At 36.3% G+C, this 27,154-nt stretch overlaps 2 protein-coding genes across 11 annotated transcripts in view; both read right to left on the bottom strand.

Moving 5' to 3' along the window:
• Window positions 1–1,560: 1,560 nt before the first annotated feature.
• On the bottom strand, window positions 1,561–14,843 carry LOC117331564 (alpha-L-fucosidase-like). The gene is made up of 8 exons (XM_033890352.1): window positions 14,477–14,843; window positions 14,000–14,106; window positions 11,290–11,429; window positions 9,668–9,801; window positions 9,119–9,216; window positions 6,921–7,053; window positions 4,986–5,156; window positions 1,561–1,923 (listed from the first exon to the last, which is right to left on the bottom strand). The coding sequence occupies exons 1-8, from the start codon at window positions 14,827–14,829 to the stop codon at window positions 1,695–1,697; spliced, it is 1,365 nt and encodes a 454-aa protein (XP_033746243.1). The 5' UTR covers window positions 14,830–14,843; the 3' UTR covers window positions 1,561–1,694.
• Window positions 14,844–15,473: 630 nt separating this feature from the next.
• Window positions 15,474–27,154, bottom strand: part of LOC117331563 (serine/threonine-protein phosphatase 6 regulatory ankyrin repeat subunit B-like) — a 35,985-nt gene continuing 24,304 nt past the window's right edge. For 5 of the 10 annotated variants that reach the window (XM_033890341.1, XM_033890344.1, XM_033890346.1 and 2 more), the window contains 6 exons: window positions 21,634–21,732; window positions 21,165–21,278; window positions 21,020–21,037; window positions 19,283–19,336; window positions 18,306–18,404; window positions 15,474–17,902 (listed from right to left, as the gene is read on the bottom strand). In XM_033890341.1, the coding sequence (XP_033746232.1) occupies window positions 17,768–17,902; window positions 18,306–18,404; window positions 19,283–19,336; window positions 21,020–21,037; window positions 21,165–21,278; window positions 21,634–21,732 (519 nt within the window). In that variant the 3' untranslated portion in view covers window positions 15,474–17,767. Of the gene's footprint in view, window positions 17,903–18,305; window positions 18,405–19,282; window positions 19,337–21,019; window positions 21,038–21,164; window positions 21,279–21,633; window positions 21,733–25,922; window positions 25,938–26,677; window positions 26,690–27,154 lie in introns of all 10 variants that reach the window. The other 5 variants (XM_033890348.1, XM_033890342.1, XM_033890349.1 and 2 more) reach the window with 5 other exon arrangements.

The following is a 27,154-nucleotide window of genomic DNA, read 5'->3' as shown; positions in this document are numbered from 1 at the left end:
TATTTTTACAAATGTATTTTGTAGATTTTGTGTCTAATTCAGAAAATAAAATGGATTACAGGTGGAATTTTGTAGAAAATTATTTCTTGTAAAATATTAGAATGATATTTACAATCTTTAAGTGTAGGTTCCCCTTGGTTTCTAGTTATGTCCAATCGATTTTCAGAGCGATTAGGAAAACAAAATGGTCGCCAGGCGGCTGTTTTATCTAACGACAATTCTTAGATCTCTTTAACTTTTCATATCTTAATTTCCCTTTTTTACAAATGATTAAAAGGAAAAGTTGAAAAAAGCTAGTCTTGCATAGAACCAATAAAAAAGCATTCAATAGCGGGCGCCAAGATTCCCCAGTGACGATTCATGTAAATATATTAAGAAAATATTAACATATATGACATATGTGAAATCGGCATTGCCATGAATTCGGAAGTATTCAGAAATTCACACGTATTTAAATCATAATCAAATGAACAAATTACAGTGTTAACAAGAAACATGATAAAAATGAGCATATGGTATTGGAATTGGTATTGGGTCAAAATTGGAAACCAAATCATACAAATAAAGAAATCTGCTATCTGAAATAAATACTTAAATTACCAAAAATAGGTCAGAGTAACCCTTATTTTGAGACTTGTCTATTTTGACATGTCCTTTTTTTTTAATTGCAAAAAACTTCAAAATGCATCTGCTGACCTGAAAGTATCTACAACAAATCATAGTTGTCACTGAGGGCTGCAAAAACACAAACTGGCACCCTTCCTCATTGCCAAGTTAAATGGTAATTAATGAGGCATGTGTATTATACTGGTCTCTGTGGTAAAATAATCCCTCCTGTTGCAGACGAACTCACAATCGTTGTAGCTTTGGTCAACTTGTTACGACAGAAAACAAAGTCGCATTCTTCTATTCACGGAAAAGTTAAAATAAATGAATGTCTTAGTCATTTATGTGTTATCACATTTGTATAATATGAATTTTACAGAACGTTGTCGCCACTTTAAACATGACATACTGTCTCTATAATGTCCTGAAATGTTCCATTGCACGATTGCCACCAGGACCCCTACACATAGTAGCATTTACCTTAACCCTGCTCCAAAACCTTTAACCCGATTTTGTCCGAGATATTATATCATTTAATTGTGTGAAGTTTGTTTAAACTCCCTCAAGGAACGAAGCCGATAGAGCGCTGACAATTTAACATGCTACAACTTCATTCTTACACTGAACATTTCACAATGGGCTATTTGATGTAACGATATTAAGGCCCCTTACATTGCAGTACTGGCGGTGTATGGCGTCTGGAAGGAATTAACCTTTTTCGTCTTATTCTGACAATGTTATGTATTGGAGTTCTTAAACAATTTGTACCAATCTGACAATGGTATTCAATACATATTATGTACATCTGTCAGGATAGGCTTTATAGGAAACGTCAACTCAAGGTAACATGTAGATGAAAGTGTTCGAAAAATCAGCAGATAACACATAAAAGCTTTCCTGCTATTTATTGTATAATACAACATGTCGATACAGGGTAAGAGTAAGTGAAATATCTTTTGGAATAATTAATACATTTTATTATCATCGATAAAGCAAAGGCGTGTACAGGCACGTGCCTTAAATGGTCGGTTTACTACACATTATCAAGACCAAGCATACGAATGACCCATGCCCAGTTGAAGGGAGCGTCAGTAAGGTAACTGTTGGGGAGGGATGCCACGTCTATAAAGATCCCTCCGTCTGGTGAAGGGGCGGTGTATGACACTTGCTGTTCGTAGCCAAGCAGAAACATGAACGCTTGTGACGTGTCCTTCACTACCGGCGAGCCAAGATGCAGATGTGTTACGTTTTTTAATCTGGGATATCGGGACGATGGCATATACAGCGGTTGTGGTACTGATAGTTAGGGTGGTATACCTGTAGTTAAAACAGCCACAAGTTAGCATAGGTTCAGTACGTTATGTAATTTGATCTGGAGTATCAATAACAGTTTGGAGATTACAAAAATATTTAAAAAAAACTCATTAAAACGAAAGTGTAATTCTAAATAATCAATAAAACGAAGACAAATACGAACAATAAAGATAGATTCACATCACGACATTTGCAAAAAGACAAATTCCAAATCTGAGGAATTTAAGGGGTTTGTGAGTTCATTTCATTAACTGCGAACAAAAACTATAAATACACGTATAACAAAATGAATACACTTAAGTTTTCTTTAAAAAAATGAAAAAGTATACATTGCACCTGTATACTGTAAATCACTTATATTTCGCGTGGGATTTATTTTCGCGTTAATTCGCGAGGAGAGTCAAACGCGAATTCAAATCCCTCGCGAATATTTATATAAGAATGACAAGAATAAGTGGCGTCCATTTTGAATATACTGTAATCTTTAGATGGTGAACAGACATCGTCGTTAAAGTAAGAATAGAATGATAAATTATATACTTATATCAGAGTGTAAATTTATATCACAAAACACTATATATGAACGGAAGTGATAGCTTTATTTACATTGAAAACAACTCGCTTCACTCTCCACCTTGAAATATCGCCTACCTGTTAACGTCATTAGCGAATTTAAAGTCATTTTGAGATCAGAATTCGCGAAATTATGTATTCGCGAATAAGTCGAATGAGGTGAGATCGCGAAATTAAGTACTCGCGAAATATAAGTGATTTACAGTATAACGAAACAATATTTCCTGACGAAGGTATATATATATACGAAGGGTGTTTGATATGTTGTGAGCCTCTTGTTGAAGAGGATGTTCTTTTTAAGTCCTATTTTTCTCTGCCTATATAGGGCCGTGTACCCAAGGACTGGTTTCATTTGGTTAGTTTATATCGACGAGGTAGCACTCAAGACAAGCGGCTTTTATGAAAAGGACAAATTCGGTAAAAGAGCAGCGATACTTTATCTAAATAAAAAAATAGGTTTAACACCTAAGGATATCCTTAATAATATGGTAGCAACACTAGGGAAAGATGCCACTTCATATGCGACAGTGGAAGATGAGTGGCGAAATTTAAGCGCGGCAGAAAGAGCCTTGATGATGACCCCCGTCCTGGAAGGCCTGTCAATGTTGCAACCCCAGAAATGGTCAATAAAGTTCAGGATAATGTTATGATTGACAGATGAGTCACAGAAAGATATACAGCCAGTAGAGTTGGCATTTCACAGTAAAAAGTACATTCCATTAAGTCTGTAATTGCCATGGCCGCAATTCACGATTAACGATTGTGGCTTTAAATTGATTGAGCATCCGCCTTATTCACCTGATCTCGCTCCATAAGACTTTCATCTATTTCCAAAACTGATAACAGCTATTTCAGGCAGGTGGATGACTTCCTCAACAGCCAAGAATAGGAGTTATATAAAAGTGGTATTGAGGCCCCCTTAAATACCGCTGGCAAAAGAGTATAAATACTGAAGGGGATATGTTGAGAAAAAACAAAAACAAAAAAAAACAATATGTCCGGCAAAATTAAAAAACAAAACAGACATTTTTGCAATGCCTTTCTGACTTCACATGCGTCTTCTGGCGGACTGTTTGTTTATTTTATGAAGCCGGGATATATGACATCAACAATATTGATGATATCATAATTCAACAATTGCTGTGAGGTAATAATCATAGTCAGATAAGATAAATAACAATGTACCTTCTCAATAACTTGTTCTGCATACAATGTTGAGTATTTTTGTAAACATTTTTTTCTTTTAGTTCTCGAACGCCTGAACTGTCACCGTTTAACTTATAGATAGGTAAATTAGGTAAAACATCAAAATAGTTCCAGGAACACTGGTGCATATGTTTGCTTATCTTTAAAAATCTCAATTCGTCATCTTTTATTTGCTGTCTATGAACATTCATACATAACCTTAATTTAGAACCGGTCTAGCCAACATAAAATTCGCCACATACTTTGCATATCAAAGTGTAAATAACATTTTTAGAATTACATGGTATATCTAATCTTATTTCTTTTTTTGAACCATTTTAAACGTGTAGTTTTACAGAAAATACGCATCTTACATGTACCGCATCTAGGCTTCATACCCTTTTTGACAACATCGGCACAATTTGAAGTGTTCGTGTCAAATTTTGATGAACATAGTAATCGTTAAAATTTTCAGAACTTACAAGTAAACATTTTATAGTGTTAAAAAATATAGCTTATTGTCACACTTTTTTCATGTAATTTTCATAGTGTTGAATGATAGGTAGTTTGTTAGAATTATTTGGATTGTATATAGTTATGATATTGGTATCTGTGTTATGAACCCTTTCCTTTGCTCTGTGAATAGCATTTTGTACCATTTCAGTTGGATAATATTTGTTCTTTAGGTATAATTTTAACTCAGCGAGCCCCTCTTCCAATTTTTCGTTATCTCCATCAGTTCTTATTAAGTGAAATGATAACGAGAATCCGTAGGTTTACAGTAGGTAATTATAGTATTACCAGTAAGTTTAACAATATGTCTGGACGCTTACATTATTTTATGAAACCCAATTTTCCATAATCTGTAATTATATTTTGTTTCGTCCAATTCTTAACTTCTGTCTTGCCATTTGAAAATAAACTGGAAACATCTATCAGCATGAATTTATCATTAGATCAGTGGGAAGTTTGGAAAACAAAATACAAGGCATGAATAGAATAGAACATGTTTTAAAAAGTGTATGTAAGAGGGGAAGGGTGCGCCAACCTCATAGCTTAATGTGTTTGATCGTTTATATTAAATGCTCACACAATAAAACATAATGATGTGGTATACAGGGTAACGGGAAATAACGGGGATATTGGGGAAATCACATTGGCTTTAGATGAGTATGGTATATAGGATGTAGTAAGGAAATCTGAGGAATGCACGACAGATAAGCGTTAAGATTTCATAAATTACATTATTAATACATATAATTGAGATAAAACCTACCCAACTCCAGGTGTTATTGTATCGAACCTACCAAACTCCCGGTGTTACTGTGTCATTTTGATAGCGCCAAGGCTTTGTTCCATATATCCCCTCAGAGTTAACCTTCATCCAAGCCCCCATCTGGCGCAGGCGCTCCTCAAATATCGGAGGAATGTTTCCGTCTTGTGTTGGACCAATGTTCACCAGCAGGTTACCACCGCAACTGTACCATAAAGTGTTGATTTTTTTTTGCATATACGCTATTATTTTTCTTACACAAATACGCTGTTGGCTTTAAATATTTGCTGATATATGGCGTTATGAATTTGTTAAATACATTGCGTGATAAATTTGCTTCGTTTTTGTAGAAATTGTTTACTATATCACTGTGACTCCTTGGAAGTGCGAACTTGGTTTTCTAGCCGTACTACACCCTAATCGTGCTTCACTCTAGCTGTGCTACTCTCTAAACGTGCTTCACGCTCATCGTGCGTCACTTTAGCTGTGCTACTCTCTAAACGTGCTTCACGCTCATCGTGCGTCACTCTAGCTGTGCTACTCTCTAAACGTGCTACACCCTAATCGTGCTTCACACTCATCCTATTTCACTCTAGCCGTGCTACTCTCTAAACATGCTTCACGCTCGTCGTGCGTCACTCTAGCTGTGTTACTCTCTAAACATGCTTCACGCTCGTCGTGCGTCACTCTAGCTGTGTTACTCTCTAAACATGCTTCACGCTCGTCGTGCGTCACTCTAGCTGTGCTACTCTCTAAACGTGCTTCACACTCGTCGTGCGTCACTCTAGCTGTGTTACTCTCTAAACATGCTTCACGCTCGTCGTGCGTCACTCTAGCTGTGTTACTCTCTAAACGTGCTTCACGCTCATCGTGCGTCACTTTAGCTGTGTTACTCTCTAAACATGCTTCACGCTCGTCGTGCGTCACTCTAGCTGTGTTACTCTCTAAACATGCTTCACGCTCGTCGTGCGTCACTCTAGCTGTGCTACTCTCTAAACGTGCTTCACGCTCATCGTGCGTCACTCTAGCTGTGCTACTCTCTAAACGTGCTTCACGCTCATCGTGCGTCACTTTAGCTGTGCTACTCTCTAAACGTGCTACACCCTAATCGTGCTTCACTCTAGCTGTGCTACTCTCTAAACGTGCTTCACGCTCATCGTGCGTCACTTTAGCTGTGCTACTCTCTAAACGTGCTTCACACTCATCGTGCTTTACTCTAGCTGTGCTACTCTCTAAACGTGCTTCACGCTCATCGTGCGTCACTTTAGCTGTGCTACTCTCTAAACGTGCTTCACACTCATCGTGCTTTACTCTAGCTGTGCTACTCTCTAAACGTGCTTCACGCTCATCGTGCTTCACTCTAGCTGTGCTACTCTCTAAACGTGCTTCACGCTCGTCGTGCGTCACTCTAGCTGTGCTACTCTCTAAACGTGCTTCACACTCATCGTGCTTCACTCTAGCTGTGCTACTCTCTAAACGTGCTTCACACTCATCCTACTTCACTCTAGCTGTGCTACTCTCTAAACGTGCTTCACGCTCATCGTGCTTCACTCTAGCTGTGCTACTCTCTAAACGTGCTTCACACTCATCGTGCTTCACTCTAGCCGTGCTACTCTCTAAACATGCTTCACGCTCATCGTGCTTCACTCTAGCTGTGCTACTCTCTAAACATGCTTCACGCTCGTCGTGCGTCACTCTAGCTGTGCTACTCTCTAAACATGCTTCACGCTCGTCGTGCGTCACTCTAGCTGTGCTACTCTCTAATCGTGCTTCACGCTCATCGTGCGTCACTCTAGCTGTGCTACTCTCTAATCGTGCTACGCGCTAGTCTTGCTATACTCTAGCACAATCTTGACAATCTAAAAATGTCAAAAGTAATCGGCCATGACCTTTCATCAAATAACACTTATTTCGCAATAAATAAAAAAAGACGATCAACTCCTTTGTCTAAAACATGTTTTATCCTTACCTGACTGTCTCGGCCAGTGTTGCTATGAGTTCCTGTATAGAAATAACGTCCGACAGCTCCATGTCTCGTCTGTGTCCCCAAGACTTCCGGTCTAGCGACATAGCATTCTCCCATTTATACTTTTGAAGGGTGCCTGTGTAAAGTACAATAGACATTATCAACAATATTTCTTAAACTGCCTGTGATAGCGTTGATTTGAATATTATTTGAACATTGAACAATACGAAAGAGTACACAAATCGTTGGGCAACAAATTTTTAGCCGATAGTGGTAAACCGCTTGTGGAGCATGGGGCTCTATTTAAATTAAGGGTGCAGTATGCTACCAAATCAAAGGGTGTACGCTACACTAATATCATGGATGTTTTAGAGGCATGTTTTGATTTATAAAGGGAAAGAGTTGTTTGGGATTTTTCTCGAATTACCATGGTTAGATTTTACGTTGATAAGTTCTTGACAGTTTGTATCATTTGTGTTATAATTGTGAGTGTACATACGCTCATAATTTGCTTTTATGAATTATCATACAGGTTAGATCTCTGGGTACATTAATTCTAAAATGGATGCTTTCAGTAACTATAAGTGTACATAGAGATTTACGATCTCTGGGCAGCGAAAATGGTAATGAAAATATTCGGAAGAGTGTTTTAACGGCAAATAACGATGTTCTTTTCATAAATCAGGGGACGATAACTGTTGCTTAGATTGATGATACTAGGATTATACTTGTGGGAGTTAGTGCATGGAAACAACAGTTTATCAAGGAGTCATCACTCTGCAAATTATTGTCCCGCAATCGAATTTGGCCGAGCCCTTAAGGATGCATACCTTTATGATTTCAAAAAATCGTGTATTTAACATTTTTTCTCATATACATTTTTTTGGGAAATAAGAACTAATGGCTTGACAGAAAATGTAAGAATATTTATAAGTCCGTCTTGTTGTTTTTGTGCTATGATCGCTCAAAGATATCAATTTAACATAATATGTTATCAAAAGTGAATTTTGCTGTTTTGACCTTTTATCAGATAAATCCATATAATAGTTTCCATATAATTGTCAGGTGTGCATGGATGCGTGCAGAACTGAGAAAGATATATATTTATCTACTCGGAATGGCAGTTTAAGCTTCCCTTACCTCTTAATTTCCATTGGCAAAGTACACATGTTTAATACGTTTTTTTTATTCTAAGATTAAGAGGTCCGTGTGCTTCCTCTGTGTCCCATTACTATTTGTGTAATTTTTCACCATTTTAGGGTCAGAAATCCAAAGTGCTTATTACACCAGAAATGCTAAACCAAAATGTCAAAATGTTTAATTTTCCGCAATGTCAGAGCAGGTGAAGTAGGCCCCGTGATCACTTACCTGGATTGTACCGATCAGAACAGGTGAAGTAGGCTCCGTGATCACTTTCCCGTATTGTACCGATCAGAACAGGTGAAGTAGCCCTCGTGATCACTTACCTGGATTGTACCGATCAGAACAGGTGAAGTAGGCTTTGTGATCACTTTCCTGGATTGTACCGATCAGAACAGGTGAAGTAGGCTCCGTGATCACTTTCCTGTATTGTACCGATCAGAACAGGTGAAGTAGCTCTCGTGATCACTTACCTGGATTGTACCGATCAGAACAGGTGAAGTAGGCTTTGTGATCACTTACCTGTATTGTACCGATCAGAACAGGTGAAGTAGGCCCCGTGATCACGTACCTGTATTGTACCGATCAGAACAGGCGAGGTAGGCCCCGTGATCACTTACCTGGATTGTACCGATCAGAACAGGTGAAGTAGCCCTCGTGATCACTTACCTGGATTGTACCGATCAGAACAGGTGAAGTAGCCCTCGTGATCACTTACCTGGATTGTACCGATCAGAACAGGTGAAGTAGGCCCCGTGATCACGTACCTGTATTGTACCGATCAGAACAGGTGAGGTAGGCCCCGTGATCACTTACCTGGATTGTACCGATCAGAAAAGGTGAAGTAGCCCTCGTGATCACTTACCTGGATTGTACCGATCAGAGCAGGTGAAGTAGCCCTCGTGATCACTTACCTGGATTGTACCGATCAGAACAGGTGAAGTAGCCCTCGTTATCACTTACCTGGATTGTACCGATCAGAACAGGTGAAGTAGCCCTCGTGATCACTTACCTGGATTGTACCGATCAGAACAGGTGAAGTAGCCTCCGTTATCACTTACCTGGATTGTACCGATCAGAGCAGGTGAAGTAGCCTCCGTGATGGCACATGTCCCCCATTCCCCAACGGTCATTGGTTACAACGGTTTCCCTGACTGGACTGATCACCAATAACATTTACAATGCATGTATATATAAAACACAAAAACAAGTTAATACTACAAAATTGTAAGCAAACACGGAACTGAAATTCAATTGATAAAAAGAGATTAAATTAACGAAAGATATATTTATATAGAAATTAATGGAATCATATAAGATAGGCTTGACTAGGTGCTGTAAAACGATGAGCATCTTCTATATGCATATGGGCATGATGTATGTATTTTCTGTCAGCCTTTCGAACAATATTGTAAAGTGGTCTAGAGCACATATCATTGTATAGCCATGCCAGGAATTAAGTAGAGAAAGATGGGTTGAGGTGGCGTACTAGTGGAGTTACAGGGGTGGTGTAGGTAGTACCTATCGTTGTACAGCCAGGCCAGGAATTGGGTACAGAGAGATGGGTTGACGGAACGTATAAGTTGGATCACAGGGGTGTAAGGTAGTACCTATCGTTGTACAGCCAGGCCAGGAATTGGGTGGAGTTCCAGTAAGTGTCCGGTGCCTCCCAGTCCCCGTCCGACCAGATCAGATCCGGCTTATATTTGTTCACAATCTCGTATAGTTCAGGTAATGTCTTCTCCTGAGTTATACACAAACAAAGGAACAAACAAAAATAATAAGAATATTTCTAATTGTGCAATCACCACCATTGCCACCACCACCTTTCTCGGGAGTATTCTTACAAATTGCATACCAAATAAGGAATTATTTAAACAAAATTAGTTAACTTCAGAACTGTTCAGAAACATTTTGGCTTGTAGCCATGGTCATTGCGACTTCTAACTCAAATTTAGAAGTTAACATAAATGTCAAACTTTCCTGCGTACATCACTAAAACTAGCATTGTAATTTAGGTAGCAGTGTACAGTAAAAATGCCCAATTTTGAAAAAATATGACACATGTCTTAGATATATGTAAACATTGCCAGTTAACCCTACATATAAACTAATAAAGTATATGTATTTGTAATCTGTACAACATTTGCAATTTTAATACAGCTCTGAAGGATAAGTTAACTGATATTTTCTGTGATTTTTAGAGCTATGAATACCATGGTAACAGCTTAAAAAATGCTCAAAAATTGCAAAATATTATGATATTTGACCCAAAATGACACAATTCTCTACACAATTTGTTTTCTGAAACCTATTTAAAATTAAATATCTCTACCCCAAAGACAGAATTAATCTTGTTTTGACATATGTTGTAAATTAAGTTTTTCCTGCTATCTCACCTTTACTGTGGGCATCCATTTTTCGCTGTAGGCAAAACTTTTCCTGTGTAAACACACTTGCGGAAAATCCGGAAATTTAAAAAATCCGGAAATTTAAAATCCGGAACCAATTTATTAATTTTTCTTTTAACAAATGTGAAGCCTGTATGTACTTCTTCATACTGAATATACCAATTATAGTGTTCATTTATTTTTTTTCATTTTTTATGCATATCATAATACAGGAGTTATTTGCTTAACAAAAAAATTGCCCATGGCCAGGCTGTCCTACTGTAGTGTGCTACCTTACTTTATTACATTTTTACCAGTGAAATATCAAAAATTATTCATTCTATAAAAGTGATATTTTTCACTAGTGAAGAATATCATATTTTTCACTAGTGAAGAATATCATATTTTTCACTAGTGAAAAATATCACTTTTGCTGATTTGACCAATCAAATTAATGATTAGAAAATACCAAAATAATTGACCAATCAGAAAGCCCGACATATATGTCAGCACCTGGACAGGGGAAACTACTCTTTTTGTTTTCAAATTATCGCTGTAGTCCTAGTTAGCATACGGGGTAGGGTTTTCGTTGATAAAAAATGTAATAAACAGAATATCTAACAGTGTCTTCAGTAAAACCAAATATATTTCACGAGTGGGGCTAATATTTTGATATTTTTCACTCGTGCTGCGCACTCGTGAAAAATATCAAAATATTAGCCCCACTCGTGAAATATATTTGGTATTACTGAAGACACTGTTAGATATCCTCTATATCTTCTTGATTTGTTATAATGTTCTATGGGGTTAAGCCCCTGTATATGATATGTAACAAAAGTTACCCTGACAAAATCCTGGGTCTGGAAATTGTTAGCCTTGTCGCCAAGGTACAAAGGATTGAACCACTCGTAAAGAGAATGGTACAGCCCGAAACTCATAAACATGTACGTCTTGTTGTTCCGAATAACATCTGCAAATTCACCTGGAAAATTGAAAATTGATCTTAAAAAATGTTTGAGGATTTCTAATGTAAAACATATACGTTTACATATCTACACATATTTTATGTTCATATCTATGTATCAACATGCATGTGTGCTCACATACTGCACACACACGCACACATACACACTAACATAATATGTACACATGAACCTCTATGCTTAATATACCCTCAAAACACTTATATATACTCATGTAAAAGTATCAAATTTAACAGCTATTAATTTCCATAGGTTTCCATAGGTTTCCCTTGTGCTCATTTTGTTTCAAATATGACATTGTTTTTCTAGCATAGTACTTAGGTATATATACATATATTTATATCATTATTATATTACAAAACCATATACTATTCACATCCTGTGATAAAATAAAATATCTACATACATAAAGTTAATATATGTTAGAATCAACGATTAATTTAAAAATGAAAAAAATACTTTAACTAGACCTAGATATAATTTTTTTTCTAATGTTGATGATATATACGTTCTTATTGTAGTTTCAGAGTGATCGGCCACAATTGGGGTGAAAGGACAAGAGTAAACATATTAGTGCGAATTCTAAAGGGATACCTATGTGAGAGTAAAAATATTAGTAGGGATTCTAAAGGGATACCTATGTTTGTATGTGAGAGTAAACATATTAGTAAGGATTCTAAAGGGATACCTATGTTTGTATGTGAGAGTAAACATATTAGTAAGGATTCTAAAGGGATACCTATGTTTAAGTAAAAGTATAAGTACGAATTCTAAAGGGACATCTATGTGAGAGTAAAGATATCCAATACTACTGGGAACCAACCTATCTTTTGCTGCGCCTGAATTTCGTGTTTTCATGTAAACGACTTTCGCGGCGATTTAGTTTCGCGACTCGCAGTCATAAAAGGGCCTTGGATCTGTGATTGAACTATTTTGAGGCGATTTATTTTCGCGAATTTTAATCGTCCCAGAAATACACACAAATGAGTTGGTTTACAGTATTGCTTTGGCTGTCAACAATGACAGAAGTCTATGTTTTATATATGAAGTTCAACTTATGGCACTTATCAAGGCATTTCTGTAACTCTTTTAACACCGTACACGCCAAATAATGACTACAGCCACTCCTGGTATGTTTTTTTTATTATAACTTTCTTTTGTAGAATCCTATCCATATGGAATATACACCAAGGTGTGTCCGCCAAGGTCGTTCGTTCTAACAACTGTTTGTGACGTCTAGTGTTTCCGTTTCTTGAGGGGCCGCGGTGGCCGAGTGGTTAAGGTGGCCCGACACTTTATCACTAGCCCTCCACCTCTGGGTTGCGAGTTCGAAACCTACGTGGTTCAGTTGCTAGGTGCTAACCGTAGGCCGGTAGTTTTTCTCCGTTTTCCTTAAATGACCCTGGCTGTTAATAGGACGTTAAACAAAATAAACCAAACTAAACCGTTTCTTAGTGATACTGGACCAACTGTTTCTGTACGATACTTGGACGACTGTCGTTTGTTAGTTTGAAAAGTATCACTAAAAAGCGGGGAAGTCATACGTCTGTTAGAATGAACAACTTTGGTGGGCATGTCTTGTTGATACTAAAATGACCTGGAGTCCATACTGTTAGCTGATCGGAGTAAACCTCATTTCCAGTTACCGAATTCTTGCGCCCGTACTGTTTTGCTAGAAATACTCTTGTTACTTATTCACTGTTTAATGTTTTTTACTTGGCAAACACGGATGTCTATCAACCTATCGATAACATCCCGGTGTGGCCCGACATCCAACGAGTTTTATATTTTGTAATATGCAACAAACAATGTCTCGGCGGGGCCTGACATTCAAGAAGTTTTGTATTTTGTTAGCAACAGGCAACCTACCGACAATGTCCATGTACCCTGGGGTATCACATTTGCCCCTGGGGAGGGGATAAACTTTACCATAGTTTATAGTCGGAAATCACATTTGTTTGATTTATATTGGAGTTCAGTCTAACGAGGTAAACATCATTAGCATGGGATGACAGTTTGATGGTATGCATATGCTGGCCCTGACTGACCCACAGGAGCTGATAGGTTGGGCCAAGAATGATCATATTGACTAAAAAAGTATATCTTCTTAAGGCCAAAATTGAGTTGAATCAAATAATCTTAAAAGATGGAAGTTGCTTTACCAAAGATGTGATGACCCGAATGTTTCATGTTTACTCCTGGGGTGGAGGATAAATTTGACAATAGTTATAAGGAAATTCAAACTTTCGATTATCATTTTTTGGATTACCATTGAAATTAATCAAAACTTGGTTAGAAAGAAAGAAAAAAAAAATGTGGCGCGATGTCCATGGAGTTCTATGCCATACAGCAGGCAACCTACAGGCAATATTCCGGTGTGGCGTGAGCTAGGTCAGTGGAGTTTTATATTTGGTCATACAGCAATCAACCTACTGACCATATCCCAGTGTGGCGCGACGTCTATGGATTTTTTATATTTGTGGCATGGAACAGGCAACCTACGGACAATATCTCTGTGTGGCGACATCCAAGGAGTTTTATATTTTGTGTCATACAGCAGACAACCTACCGACAATATCTCGGTGTGGCCCGACGTCCATGGAGTTCCAGTTCCAGGAACGCTTGGAAGGCCACATCGTGTAGCCCTCGTGGTGTTTACTCGTCAGTACCACATACCTATAGAAATGGTGTGACATGTTCATCAGCAGAAATGTAAATATTTCGTCTTTGTATTTAAGCAATACAATACAATAGGGCATAATGTAGCTTTATATATTTACTTAGAATGCATGAAGAATCGATGCAACATATCTAATACTATTATCGTGTAATTCTCCACGAATGTCAGTGGAAAATAATATCATCGTTCCCATGATATATCATTAAGGCTTTGTATTCGGAGCAAACCTACTAACGTTTCCGTCACTTGTCATATAATCTTCATGATGTATATATATTCCAACTTAAACTAATACTACTGATGAGTACACCAGTTTATGAACCAATCAATTAAAGATAATATAAAGTCTCCACTTCGTACACTAACCCTGCTCCTGAGTTACCAATTACATCCATCCATTTGTTGGCGTCAAACTGTGATGCAGTGAACTTGGGTCCGAAGTCTGGGTAGGTGAAGCCGGGAGGGTAGTGTGCCTCCATAAACTCGATACAGTCGTTATACTTAGCGCCCTGCCAGTCCCACCAGAACCATTCTGACCGGAAGGCCGGCACAGAGAATACTCCCCAGTGGATAAATACCCCAAGTTTGAGTCGGTCGTACCACTCTGGCAAGGGTCGCGTGTCCAGTGAGGCCCAGTCTGGGGTGTAGCGTACCCCGTCTACACACCAAAGGTACAGGCAAAGCAGCACCACCAACACGTGTTTACTGCCATTCACCATGACGAAAAGTACGACAGTTCTATCAATAAAGACACTACACACAGCTTATAATCTGCATGGAAGATAAAGGACTGTTATATTGGGAAAGGCTCAGGTTTAAACAGGCCATACCTTTCAGATAAGCTTATAGACAAGGTACCAATGATTTGTTAACGTTGCAATTAAAATCGCATCGCGATTGAGACAATCTCACAACATTCGCAATCAAGTTATCAAGTAAATAATAAAAAGCTAAACCATTCATGAAATATACGTTTAAGATAAGTTTTTTACGGTGGCCTATTGTGTGAGCGTATAATATTTCAACTTTGATCATGTTAGTACCTTGCAGTATTCGCCGAATGAGACAACTATGGTGTCATTATAAACCAACCCTTCCTTGAAATCATGGATTATGCTATACAATAGATAGAAACCAATAACATTATTATACATGTACTGTATCTATTAATACATTTAGGATCAAGTATTATATTCACTTGTGTGTCATTTCTAAAAATGTCTATTTATCTGCAATAAGAAGAAAGTCTTTATAATTTTCATCAGTCAGCGGTCGACAACCTTGATTATGATATCAGAAGTATGATATCACGAATTAAGATATATTTTATATACTAGAAATCGAAAAGAAAGTAAAACAAGTCTTTAATTTTTATCATGTTCATTTAATAAATTACTTTTCATATTGTTAAAATAGTCAGAAAATGAAAAAGGAAACTATAAGTGATAGCTGTCCTCCTTAGATGATATCAAAACAGGAAAACAAAACAAAATATACATCAATATATTTCTTGTCCATAATGATTGCAGCCGGTCAATAACTTATATAAAAAATAGGTGCCCCAATGCAAGTCACGAAGTTGTACTGTAATTCACATAGAAGACTTGTTAAATATGAATCAGACATGAACAAACACGTTAAAATGCTTGTAAATAATGTTAAAACAAATATGAGTCGATCTTCTATAAAGCCGAAGATTCTGAAAATCTATCGTGCATATTCATTAGCTCAAAATCGTATCTGCTAGGTGAGACAGAACGTCGACATCTTTGTTGAATAAATAACGACATTTTCAATATTACTTGTTCTTAATTAATGTGAATAGAATGTATATAATAAAGAATCGGTCAGCATTAATGAACAATCTGTAAAGTCTGTATATATGATACACACCTTCACTGGCTGTGGAATAAGTGACAACATTGTGGATGGCATATGCTATACAAATATATCACGGGTGTCTGTGCAATAATCCAGAATATTTGTCACGTGGTACTGGTAATCGACCGATGCTCTATTGCACTTCTCTCTCGTGCAATAGGACATCGGTCGATTACCAGTACCCCGAGGGTCAAATCTTCTGGACTATTGCACAGGCAGCCATGATATACTTGTTTTATTAATAAATAATACATAATCACTAATACACACTTAGAATCACTGAAACCTCAACTTTCTTTTAAGCCTTGAAGGCACCATGACTGTCGTCTGGCAGTATTGTCGTCTGTATATAGTACATATCGAGGATAACTTTTCCTTTTTGTTAATTGCCAGATACAAGTACCTATGCTTAGACGTTTGAAATGATAGGGCTAAATTCCGAAACGTCATAGGTGTTCAATATTTCCCACGTGACCAAATTCCGAAATGTCTCAGGTGTTCAATAGTTTGCACATGATCTTGCAATATACGTGATCTAGTCATTTTAGCCGTGCTATAGTTCAAAATATATCTGATCAAAGTTAAGGAAAATCAAACGCATTATATAATAATGAGGCCTAGATGACATACAGACAGGTATAGTTACACATGTGCCTGATACTACTAGTATATTAAGACTATGAATGGAGGATGTAATACAAATACAGTGTAGTGTTACTGAAGGTTTGAGTAAACTATATAGTATAGAGATTGAAATTCAAATGTAAATGATAGACATGTCATAAAATATACAAGAAATCATCAGTATCTGTAACTACAACATGACTTAAATATCACAGCGTTAAGCTTTAACGTGGCACATATACATACATGTATCTTATGTAACGTTGATGAGTTATCAATATCAGATACTCCATACAAATTTTGCATACATCCTAACAATGTTTAAACACATGAACTTTGCAAAGTAGAATATAGATAATGATAAATTTGTCATTGCAAGTCAAAATAATGGAAAAGAAAATATGATAAATCCAACATCCAGTTTGCTATGTTGGCCTCTTTTAGTGTGGAGAATGAAATTACGTTTTGTAATTCATTTTGAGTGGGCGTTATAACACAAACGTAGAGACAATACAGTGTCATAGAAATCATTTGTACAGCAGAAAATAAACAGAATCACTATATATATCAAAGATATGGTACCTGCTGGCATTAAGACAGAAATACAGGAAGATATCTTACTGATAAAAACAAACAGTTTGCACTGTAGAAAGTTATGACTAGACATATGCATACATAAACATAATTATATAAATAACAGTTTATAAAAATAAATGCGTAAACGTGCATACCATAGAGAATTGACACAGCTGGTTAAACATATGTCCCCACTTTTATCCGTGTAATATTTTATGAATGGTCGTAGGTCACATTTCTCTCTTCCCTTTGCGTATTTCGGTTTTCATATCCCCTTTCTTTTATATCACAGTATACTACCATAGTAACCGTACTTGTATTGATTTGCCGAAGGCGTATAAAATTATGTGTAGACAACTTTGTATCTATAATCTGTCCAAGGAATTTTGTTTTCAGTGACAATTGTTTGGGATAACAAATTCATCAAGCAATCGGCAGTCCTTCGATCCGGGTAGCTGGCGCCACAGATTCCATATCAGCCAGTGCTCTCATTACCAGTCGCTACTTAATGCATATAACACCGCAAGGACAACATGTTGTATAATAGGTATAAACATGCGTTCTGATTAATCAGTATTATAGAATTATGCAACTCTTAGATTTTTTCTCTGGTTCGTTCCATTTTTCAGCTATTTTTGCATATTTATCTATCAAATCGACAATTTTCGTAAAGCCGTTTTCCTCTGCAATATCTCGGGCTGTCTTGCCATCCTACAATAAGAAAATAAAGTGTTGCAACAACACGGATACTATAACAATGTAGAAACGTCTAATTCAGTCTGATAGACTCAATGATGTTGACAGAAAGTATACTTAAAATTCGTTTTGTCATCTTTTATGTAACTAGTAAGTTTTCTAATTCGACGATAAATTTGAAAACTATTTTACATAAATGACAGTTGTGTTTGCCGTATGTGAGAAAAAAATGTATATATAATCCGAGCGATACATCTAAATGTAGATGAAGCAGCGGTACAATTCCGAAGTATGACTAATTTTTAAGTTAAGAGGAGGTTAAAATAATGCTGTATAGTACTGAGACTTTATTAGACGGGAAATTACCACTATAACCGACCAGAAGTATTCTGAACCATTGATAACGAATCTGACTTACGCTGTCCACCTTATTGTACTCGGGTTTGTACGATAGAATCTGTTTGACGGAGACAAGATGGTTCCTCCAAGCGGCGATGTGCAGAGGTGTGTTTCCTCCCTGTCACGGACAATAAAGATCAGTATCACGCAGATAAATAGTAACAATGATATAAGATCAGGGTAACCAATCGTTAGCTAAGGTCTATAATACTACAGAAATAAATGTTACAGTAACAGTCACGAAGGGTACATCTTCGCAGAACAACATAAGATTCCATTTTCTATCAACCAAATATTGGCGTTATTTTCATCTCTTAATAAAATACCACAGTTTGTCAATGGAACAGAAGAGATTTCCTTGTCTAGTTCAAAAATTCAATTACCTTAAACAATTTAAAACCTCATTCGAATTGCATGTGCACAACAGCCAAACAGCGAAGTGAAACATGGACAAGACGTTTTGCCACAACAGTGATGGCGTAACATTGGAGTGTAGGGAGTGTAACATGAATGGTCGCTGTAATCTGACGTCACTATCAAAGGTGTATCACCATATACATCACAGCACATTTACGTCATAGTCGCCACATATCAACAGTAAAATATAGAACATGTTACCCACAATGCAGTCCGTGTAGTTCCAACCTGAGAGGTGATTACGTCTTCCATACTTTATAAGTATATTACATCTTTGTAGATAATAATTTGATATTAATGATCTTTCTAATGTTAACAAACATCATATTGTGTTTTGTTGCGGAAACAATTCACAAAGACAAGTTTGTGTACGAACGTACGCTGTGCTGTTTACTCCATACCGAGACAAAAAACAACAAGGTGAGCTCACGCCTGCAGGGACATACGTAAAAATCCATCTCATTCAAAAACAGAGTCTCAAAATATCTATAGAGTAAATCATATGAAGACTTCTCGTCCATGTTTTCATATCCAGACTCTGGTTTGAAAGATATGGAAATCATGTCGCCCGATGCTTACCCAGAAAGGCCGCTTGTACAATGAATTCGACTCGGTGATCGACGAGTCAGTTTCCTGGCAATTGTCACATATCAATATTGATACATATTTATTATCGGGGACACACATTTTATATAACGAGGACTCATTATAATTGTTACACAGTTTAAATATCTACGTAATCAAAAAATAGTTTTTTAACGATAGGTAAAACATAATAATGCTATACATCAGATAATGTATTAAAATTATTATTTTACATAAAAATGTTGTATTTCTTTTATAAATAAGACATGAAGCAACAATATCTATTGACAGGAAAGAAGGAGAATATATGCTTGTCTACCTTATAAAAGGTTGATTAAGAGTGTGGCTCTGTGTAGATCTCACAAAAGGTAAATTAAGAGTTTTGTTCAGTGTAGATAACATTAAAAGTTCATTAAGAGCGTGGTTCAGTGTAGAAAACACAAAAGGTTGTTTAAGAGCGTGGTTCAGTGTAGATAACACAAAAGGTAAATTAAGAGTGCGGCTCAGTGTAGATAACACAAAAGGTTCATTAAGAGCGTGGTTCAGTGTAGAAAACACAAAAGGTTCATTAAGAGCGTGGTTCAGTGTAGATTACACAAAAGGTAAATTAAGAGCGTGGCTCAGTGTAGATAACACAAAAGGTTCATTAAGAGTGTTCAGTTTAGATAACACAAAAGGTTGATTAAAACGTGTAGCTCAGTGTGGATAAGCGTGCATGTACAACAGTGGTAATACTTTAATAGGTTCGCGAAACTATATCACCCTTGTTAATCTTTTCACTTATCGATAAAACTGAATTAGCCACAGAGATCATAAATCAGGTGAACATAACACCTGTGATTAGTTAATCAACTTCATGCATATTAACCAACAAAATGAGTAGTTTCGCGTTATAGTACAGTCGAACAAGGTTATATTGAAATCCTCGGGCTGGTCATCGAAGCCAGTCGTGGCTACTTTCAAATTAGGCGATATATAAACAATTGTTTAGCTTTGCCTGTGACAATTTTCCTTTCAAATAAAGCGATATTTCAAATTAACCGATGAAACAATTCAAAGACAAAGAGAGCATTTGGACGAGGATTTGGTTTCATTTCAAAATATACGATATATCAATATTACCGATTTCAAATTAAGTGGTTTCGACTATTTAAAAATACAAGTATGATGTCACTCGAATAGTTTATAGAGTTGATATATCACATCTGACTATGAGTAATTGGGAAAAAACAACTCGTGTTCAGCAGTTCATTTGTCATATATATTACACATTGATTTGTGTAGATTATAAATTATTTGTTTGGCATAATAAAATGATAATTAAATGGTGTCAGGAATTTACTAATTACATGATGGTTCTTAAAGGTGACACATTTCGCTGCAGGGAAATAACCTTAATTTGATTGAATGTTTTAAAAGTATTAGAATCACGTGTAAAATATGTTACCAGTACTGAACAGCCGAATAGTTTTACAGTTAAAGGATATTACAATACAATGCAAGAACAAAATGGGCTTTTCCTGATTCGAACATTAAAGAGATATGCCAATAAACGGAAACTTTAATTTCAAATTTCATTTCAACTACAGTTATCGCTAACAACGCGTGAATCATGAAAGATTACTGAGTTAGTGAAACGCCGTTAGGTAGAGATTGTACAAGGAGAGTACAGCTTTAGGACAAGCTATATTAGTGCCAAAGAATGTTAAAAAGAGAGTCTCGTTGCATTACCTGATCATGATCATCGTCCTTCAGAATGGAATGAAAAACATGATAAGTAACTGCCTTTATCAGAACTGATTTTAAAAATTCAATCATTTCAACACGTATCAGTTTACCTTGTTTAGATACACTAGATCAACATAAGTAAACATACCTCCAAAGCCTGAATGTTGATATCAGCTCCCTTATCCATCAACAGTTTTATGATAGTCTTCCTCTTATTGGCGTCGGTGTTCATTACCGCCAAGTGTATTGGGTACAAACCAAGCTGTAATTAGATTGTGTAACAGCACAATCATTTACAATTATCCATAATGTAAAATTAATATGCAATGCGTACCTACATCATTAAGGAAATATCACCGTCACCATGACAAAATCAAGACGCGAAGGTGACAAAGGAGGAAAGTAGGTTCAGTACTAACGGGCTACCAAAAATGACGTTCAGGGGGGAATCTCGGAGGTATGTACTCCTTTCATGACGCACATATGCAAAATATCATCGATGCACCATATTAAAATGGATGTTCGTGCCAACACAAGCTTCTTCAAATGGACAAACTGTGGAGCAATATTGTATTCTAATTAAGGATTTGTTCCATAAATTATCTAGTGAGCTTTACCTCGTTTGGTTGGTTGACGTCTGCGTCTGGGTCGTTAAGGATAGCCATGAACTCGTCATCTCCCTCCGCTAATTCCTCCAAGGCACTCTCGTTAAGTGACTGCAAAAAGTGTCAAAGACACCAATAACTCGACCATTCCTTATTAGGTAATCCACCAAACTCTATAACGCTCTATAACGTTACTATTACATCATAAATGCTCATAACTATTAATAAATTATTTAGATCAAATTCATATTTATATCACTAGTCTTACTAATATATAGTATGACATGAAATCTCCAGTTTTAAACTTTTGTGAGTGTTATAACCAAATGTTTCGCATTTGTGAAACTACATTATGATGTATGTACACTAAAATCTTTACAACCATTAAGAATCAATACTTACCTTAGAAAACACCCTAGACATACAATTATCTTTTCTATATGATACGATATTTAGTGGAAATGGCTGATTAGTTCATCAGAATAGAAAATGTGGCATGTTTTACAAACGTATAATACTTAGTTATAATTGGCAGAAAGCGTTACTACTGTTTGTAATGGTTAGTCACGATGATTATAAAATGTTTCTTTACTTAATACAATGTAGTTAATAAGTTTTTCTTCTTGAAATACTAAAGTCAATGCAAACAGGCTAGTTTGTAATGGTTAAACGTTTCCGTGGGAGGCTTATTACTGTGAAGGAAGGACTCACACAACTAAATCAGCCAATCAGCTGGTGTTTCACCTGAACCAAGTCCCTGAAGAAAATGTAGTTCTTAGGTTTGTTGCTGTTTTCCTGAGTAAATAACATACGAAATGGGTACTTTCTGTATACGAGAATAACGAGTAGGGTCTTGGGGTTTGGAAAATCAAAAATATACACTCCTTCTGAAAATAGAATGACGTAGGATTCGAGGTGTAAAAAGGCGTGAATCCCCCAGGTTCCCCAGTGTACTGTAAATGTCAGGGTTACTATCTTTCGAGTACCCGTGTGCTCTGATATACCATTAAACCTATACAATAACAACATGTATCCGATAGAAAAAACTTCAAACTTTAATTTGATATAAATTTCACATCATTTGAACTTCAAACGAGCGAATAAATGGATGGGGTCACTAGTAATAACATATAGTAAATCATTTATTTGTGGGAGTCCTCTAAAACAGTACTAGTGTTCTGGATGTAATCCAAATTGATTTTCTTTTCCAAGATTAATTAAATGTAATATGTTGATATGTGATTAAATCGAAATTGAAAGAGGTTGAAAATTAACAGGAATAAAGAAAATACCAGTGCATGAGGACAATTCTTTGTTTCCAAAATTCCCTAATGATGCAGTAACCTTTATATTTCTGTGGAATGTACATGTTTGATGAAATAAGCTGATATCAACAATTTATCCTGTCATTTGGTATATGGACAGAAAGGATTTTATCGAGTTTTATATGTGAAAATCAACCCAACACGGTTCATTAAGTGACTGCAATCCTCAAATCACACAACACACAATGTGTCCAAGGAAGTAACACTACAATTAACACATACATCACACAACACACAATGTGTCCAGGAAGAAACACTACAATTAACACATAAATCACACAACACACAATGTGTCCAGGAAGAAACACACAACACACTCCAATGTGTCCAAGAAAGAAACGTTCTAATCTTGATTAACACATCAATCACACACAACATAAAACTTCTTTTCGAATCAGTGAAAGGCTATGGGCACGTTATATGGATACGATCCTTTTATCTTGGGGGTGATTATATTAGTTCCTCAGTTTTTATTGTAGTAACATCAAAAACCAATAACCTATTATCATCAATGACTTCGACACGTAGTTTTGTTATAAATAGGATTTATATTCAAAGATGTATAAACGTGTAAACATATGAGTAAGATGATAATATCTGTATTTATCCCGGTTGTCACACTAATATCAAATATGTAGTATTCCGATATATTACATCTATCACGATTGTCACACTTATATCAAATCTATCACGATTGTCACACTAATATCAAATCTATCCTGATTGCCCACTAATATCACATCTATCCCGATAGTCACACTAATGTCACATCTATCCCGATAGTCACACTAATGTCACATCTATCCCGATAGTCACACTAATGTCACATCTATCCCGATTGTCACACTAATGTCAAATCTATCCCGATAGTCACACTAATATCACATCTATCCCGATAGTCACACTAATATCACATCTATCCCGATAGTCACACTAATGTCACATTTATCCCGATTGTCACACTAATGTCACATCTATCCTGATTGTCACACTAATGTCACATCTATCCCGATAGTCACACTAATGTCACATCTATCCCGATTGTCACACTAATATCACACCTATCCCGATTGTCACACTAATATCACATCTATCCCGACTGTCACACTAATATCAAATCTATCCCGATTGTCACACTAATGTCAAATCTATCCCGATTGTCACACTAATATCACAGCTATCCAGATTATCACACTAATATCACATCTATCTCGATTGTCACACTAATATCACATTTATCCCGATAGTCACATTAAATTCATATCTATCCCGATAGTCACACTAATATCACATCTATCCTGCTTGTAATACTAATATCACATCTATCACGATTGTCACACTAATATCACATCTGTCACGATTGTCACATTAATATCACATCTATCACGATCGTCACACTAATATCACATATATCCCGATTATCACACTAATATCACATCTATCCCGATTGTCACACTAATGTCACATCTATCACGATTGTCACACTAATATCACATCTATCACGATTGTCACACTAATATCACATATATCCCGATTATCACACTAATATCACATTTATCCCGATTGTCACACTAATGTCACATCTATCACGATTGTCACACTAATATCACATCTATCCTGATTGTCACACTAATGTCACATCTATCCTGATTGTCACACTAATGTCACATCTATCCCGATTGTCACACTAATGTCACATCTATCCCGATTGTCACACTAATATCACATCTATCCTGATTGTCACACTAATATCACATCTATCCCGATTGTCACTCTAATATCACATCTATCACAATTGTCACACTAATGTCAAATATGTTCCCACAGTCACACTTATATCATATTTATTCCGATAGTCACATTAATTTCACATCTATCCCGATAGTCACACTAATATCACATTTATCCCGATTGTCACACTAATGTCAAATCTATCCCGATTGTCACACTAATGTCACATCTATCTCGATTATCACACTAATATCACATCTATCCCGATTGTCACACTAATATCACATCTATCCCGACTGTCACACTAATATCACATCTATCCCGACTGTCACACTTATATCACATCTATCCCGATAGTCACACTAATATCAAATATGTTCCCACAGTCACACTTATATAATATTTATTCCGATTGTCACACTAATATCACACCTATCCCGACTGTCACACTAATATCAAATCTATCCCGACTGTCACACTTATATCACATCTATCCCGATTGTCACACTAATATCACAGCTATCCCGATAGTCACACTAACATCACAGCTATCCCGATTGTCACACTAACATCACAGCTATCCCGATTGTCACACTAATATCACAGATATCCCTATTTTCACATTAATATCACAAACATTTCGATCCTCACACTTATATCACATCTGTTGATTCTAATTATACATGATGTATCTGTATTTATAGCGATTATCACTCTAATATCACACATGTAGATAGGGATCCTTATCCATATTAAGTCCGAAAGAATCACACGTGTAGCATTTAAAACACAAGGAACATTCTAAACATAACCAATCACCAAACCAACAATCCCTGAAACCATGTACAATGAGCACCCCTTTGTGACAAGATGTGTTATAAGAACAATTAATTCAATAAGGACTCGCCATTACCAAATTACCTCTCTATCCTCGAAAAAATCCTGAACGAAAATCATTTAATGTTATTATCATATAAACATAGTTAACAACATGCCCTTGCACAAATCCCGTGTGGACTAGATTTTAATTTTCTATAGTAACAGTAATTGTAGAAAAATCAGGAATCGATCCGGAGGCTATATCCATAAGTGTGGCATTCCCAAAGATGAAAACAAACTCTAGCGGAATAAGAATTGGGTTATTCCTACAGTTGTACAAGATACAAGAGAGAACACAGTGCATGCGATTATTTCAATTGACAAAAGACAAATCTTCATGTCATTTTACTTTCTACAGGATCTTACTTCTATATCATCCATCTGTAATAGAACACATCAACCATTACACTTTCTGCGCATTACTATGCCCTTTAACTAAAATTTACACCTCGGGGAATGTCCGCCATTTCCTCTATATACAATAAGCCGTAAGGTTAGTTTAGGAATACACACATTATAATTGTTACCGATGTTATTTCAGATTAGATTCCATTTGATTGACCCACCTATATCATATTTCTATTATTCATTATATTTCACGGTATTTCAGCATTGCTTATTTTATAAATTTGATAACAAAAACACATATGACTAAAACGTAAACCTACATTTTTTGCAAACTTCTGTATTGAAAAATCGTCCGATAGCTCCCGAATACCATATTATAATTATTGGGATCTCCTGTCAAATACTAGATGTTGTCTTTACAATATAGACTTGCTGAAAACGGACATTACGAACACTGTTAGTATATTCCCGTCACCATAGCAAAGCAGCATACTCATCAACATACTCATCAACATACTCATCAGCATACATCACATGTGTTTAAAATCGGACTATATATAAATTTCCATATTCAGGAAGCGTCCAAACAAACCGGAAGTTATTGGGGTTTACGTTAGCACGCACTTTACAGTCTATAATCGAAAAGGGATGTCACTTTTTATATGTTTTACTTTCATTGAAATATTTCAATATTATAAAACATTTACATATGAACACAGTGCAAAATTCATCAATAGACAGTGAAATCACACACTCCCTACACCAGTTTTTACCTGGTCATCGTCCTGAAAAAACAAACACACCTTTGCTTTCAACATAATTACACTAACCAAATCATCCTGCAGTGCAAGTGGATTTCTGTTTCTATATAAAGCATGCATGTGAGAATAGAATATTCTAGGGCGTGTAATAGATAAAGCTTATTTACTGGCACATGCAGTGGATGCAGCAACATTATAGCACGTGCAGTACAAACAAGTTTAATGGGAGGAACAACGTTCAACAATAGAAGATTTACATTGGTAATAGAGATATTACTATTGGACATGCAACTGATTCAATAACAGAAAACATGGTAAAAGCAAACTCTATATTTATGTATACATAAACAAAAAATTAAAAACGAATATTTTAAGCAGTAAAACGCAGAAATCACAAGCAAGCACAAGTATCGTTATGCTGTTATATAGGTGTGTGGTGTGAGGCAATGACGTGAAGGGGAATTATTTGGTTTAGTAGTCCCATCACCG

This window comes from Pecten maximus, chromosome 7, assembly GCF_902652985.1.
Source record: "Pecten maximus chromosome 7, xPecMax1.1, whole genome shotgun sequence".
NCBI classification, from domain to species: Eukaryota; Metazoa; Mollusca; class Bivalvia; order Pectinida; family Pectinidae; genus Pecten; species Pecten maximus.
Note: the sequence above shows the minus strand (reverse complement) of the source record. Positions and strands in the feature narration are given on the sequence as shown.

Bases quoted from the DNA above. Each gene is read 5' to 3' on its own strand.
- LOC117331564 (XM_033890352.1), bottom strand. From the start codon at position 14,829: ATGGTGAATGGCAGTAAACACGTGTTGGTGGTGCTGCTTTGCCTGTAC. The intron at 14,107-14,476 runs GTTAGTGTACGA...CCATTTCTATAG, and splicing joins ATTGGTAACTCAGGAGCAGG to GTATGTGGTACTGACGAGTA. The intron at 7,054-9,118 runs GTAAGTGATAAC...TACTTTACACAG, and splicing joins CTCTGATCGGTACAATCCAG to GCACCCTTCAAAAGTATAAA.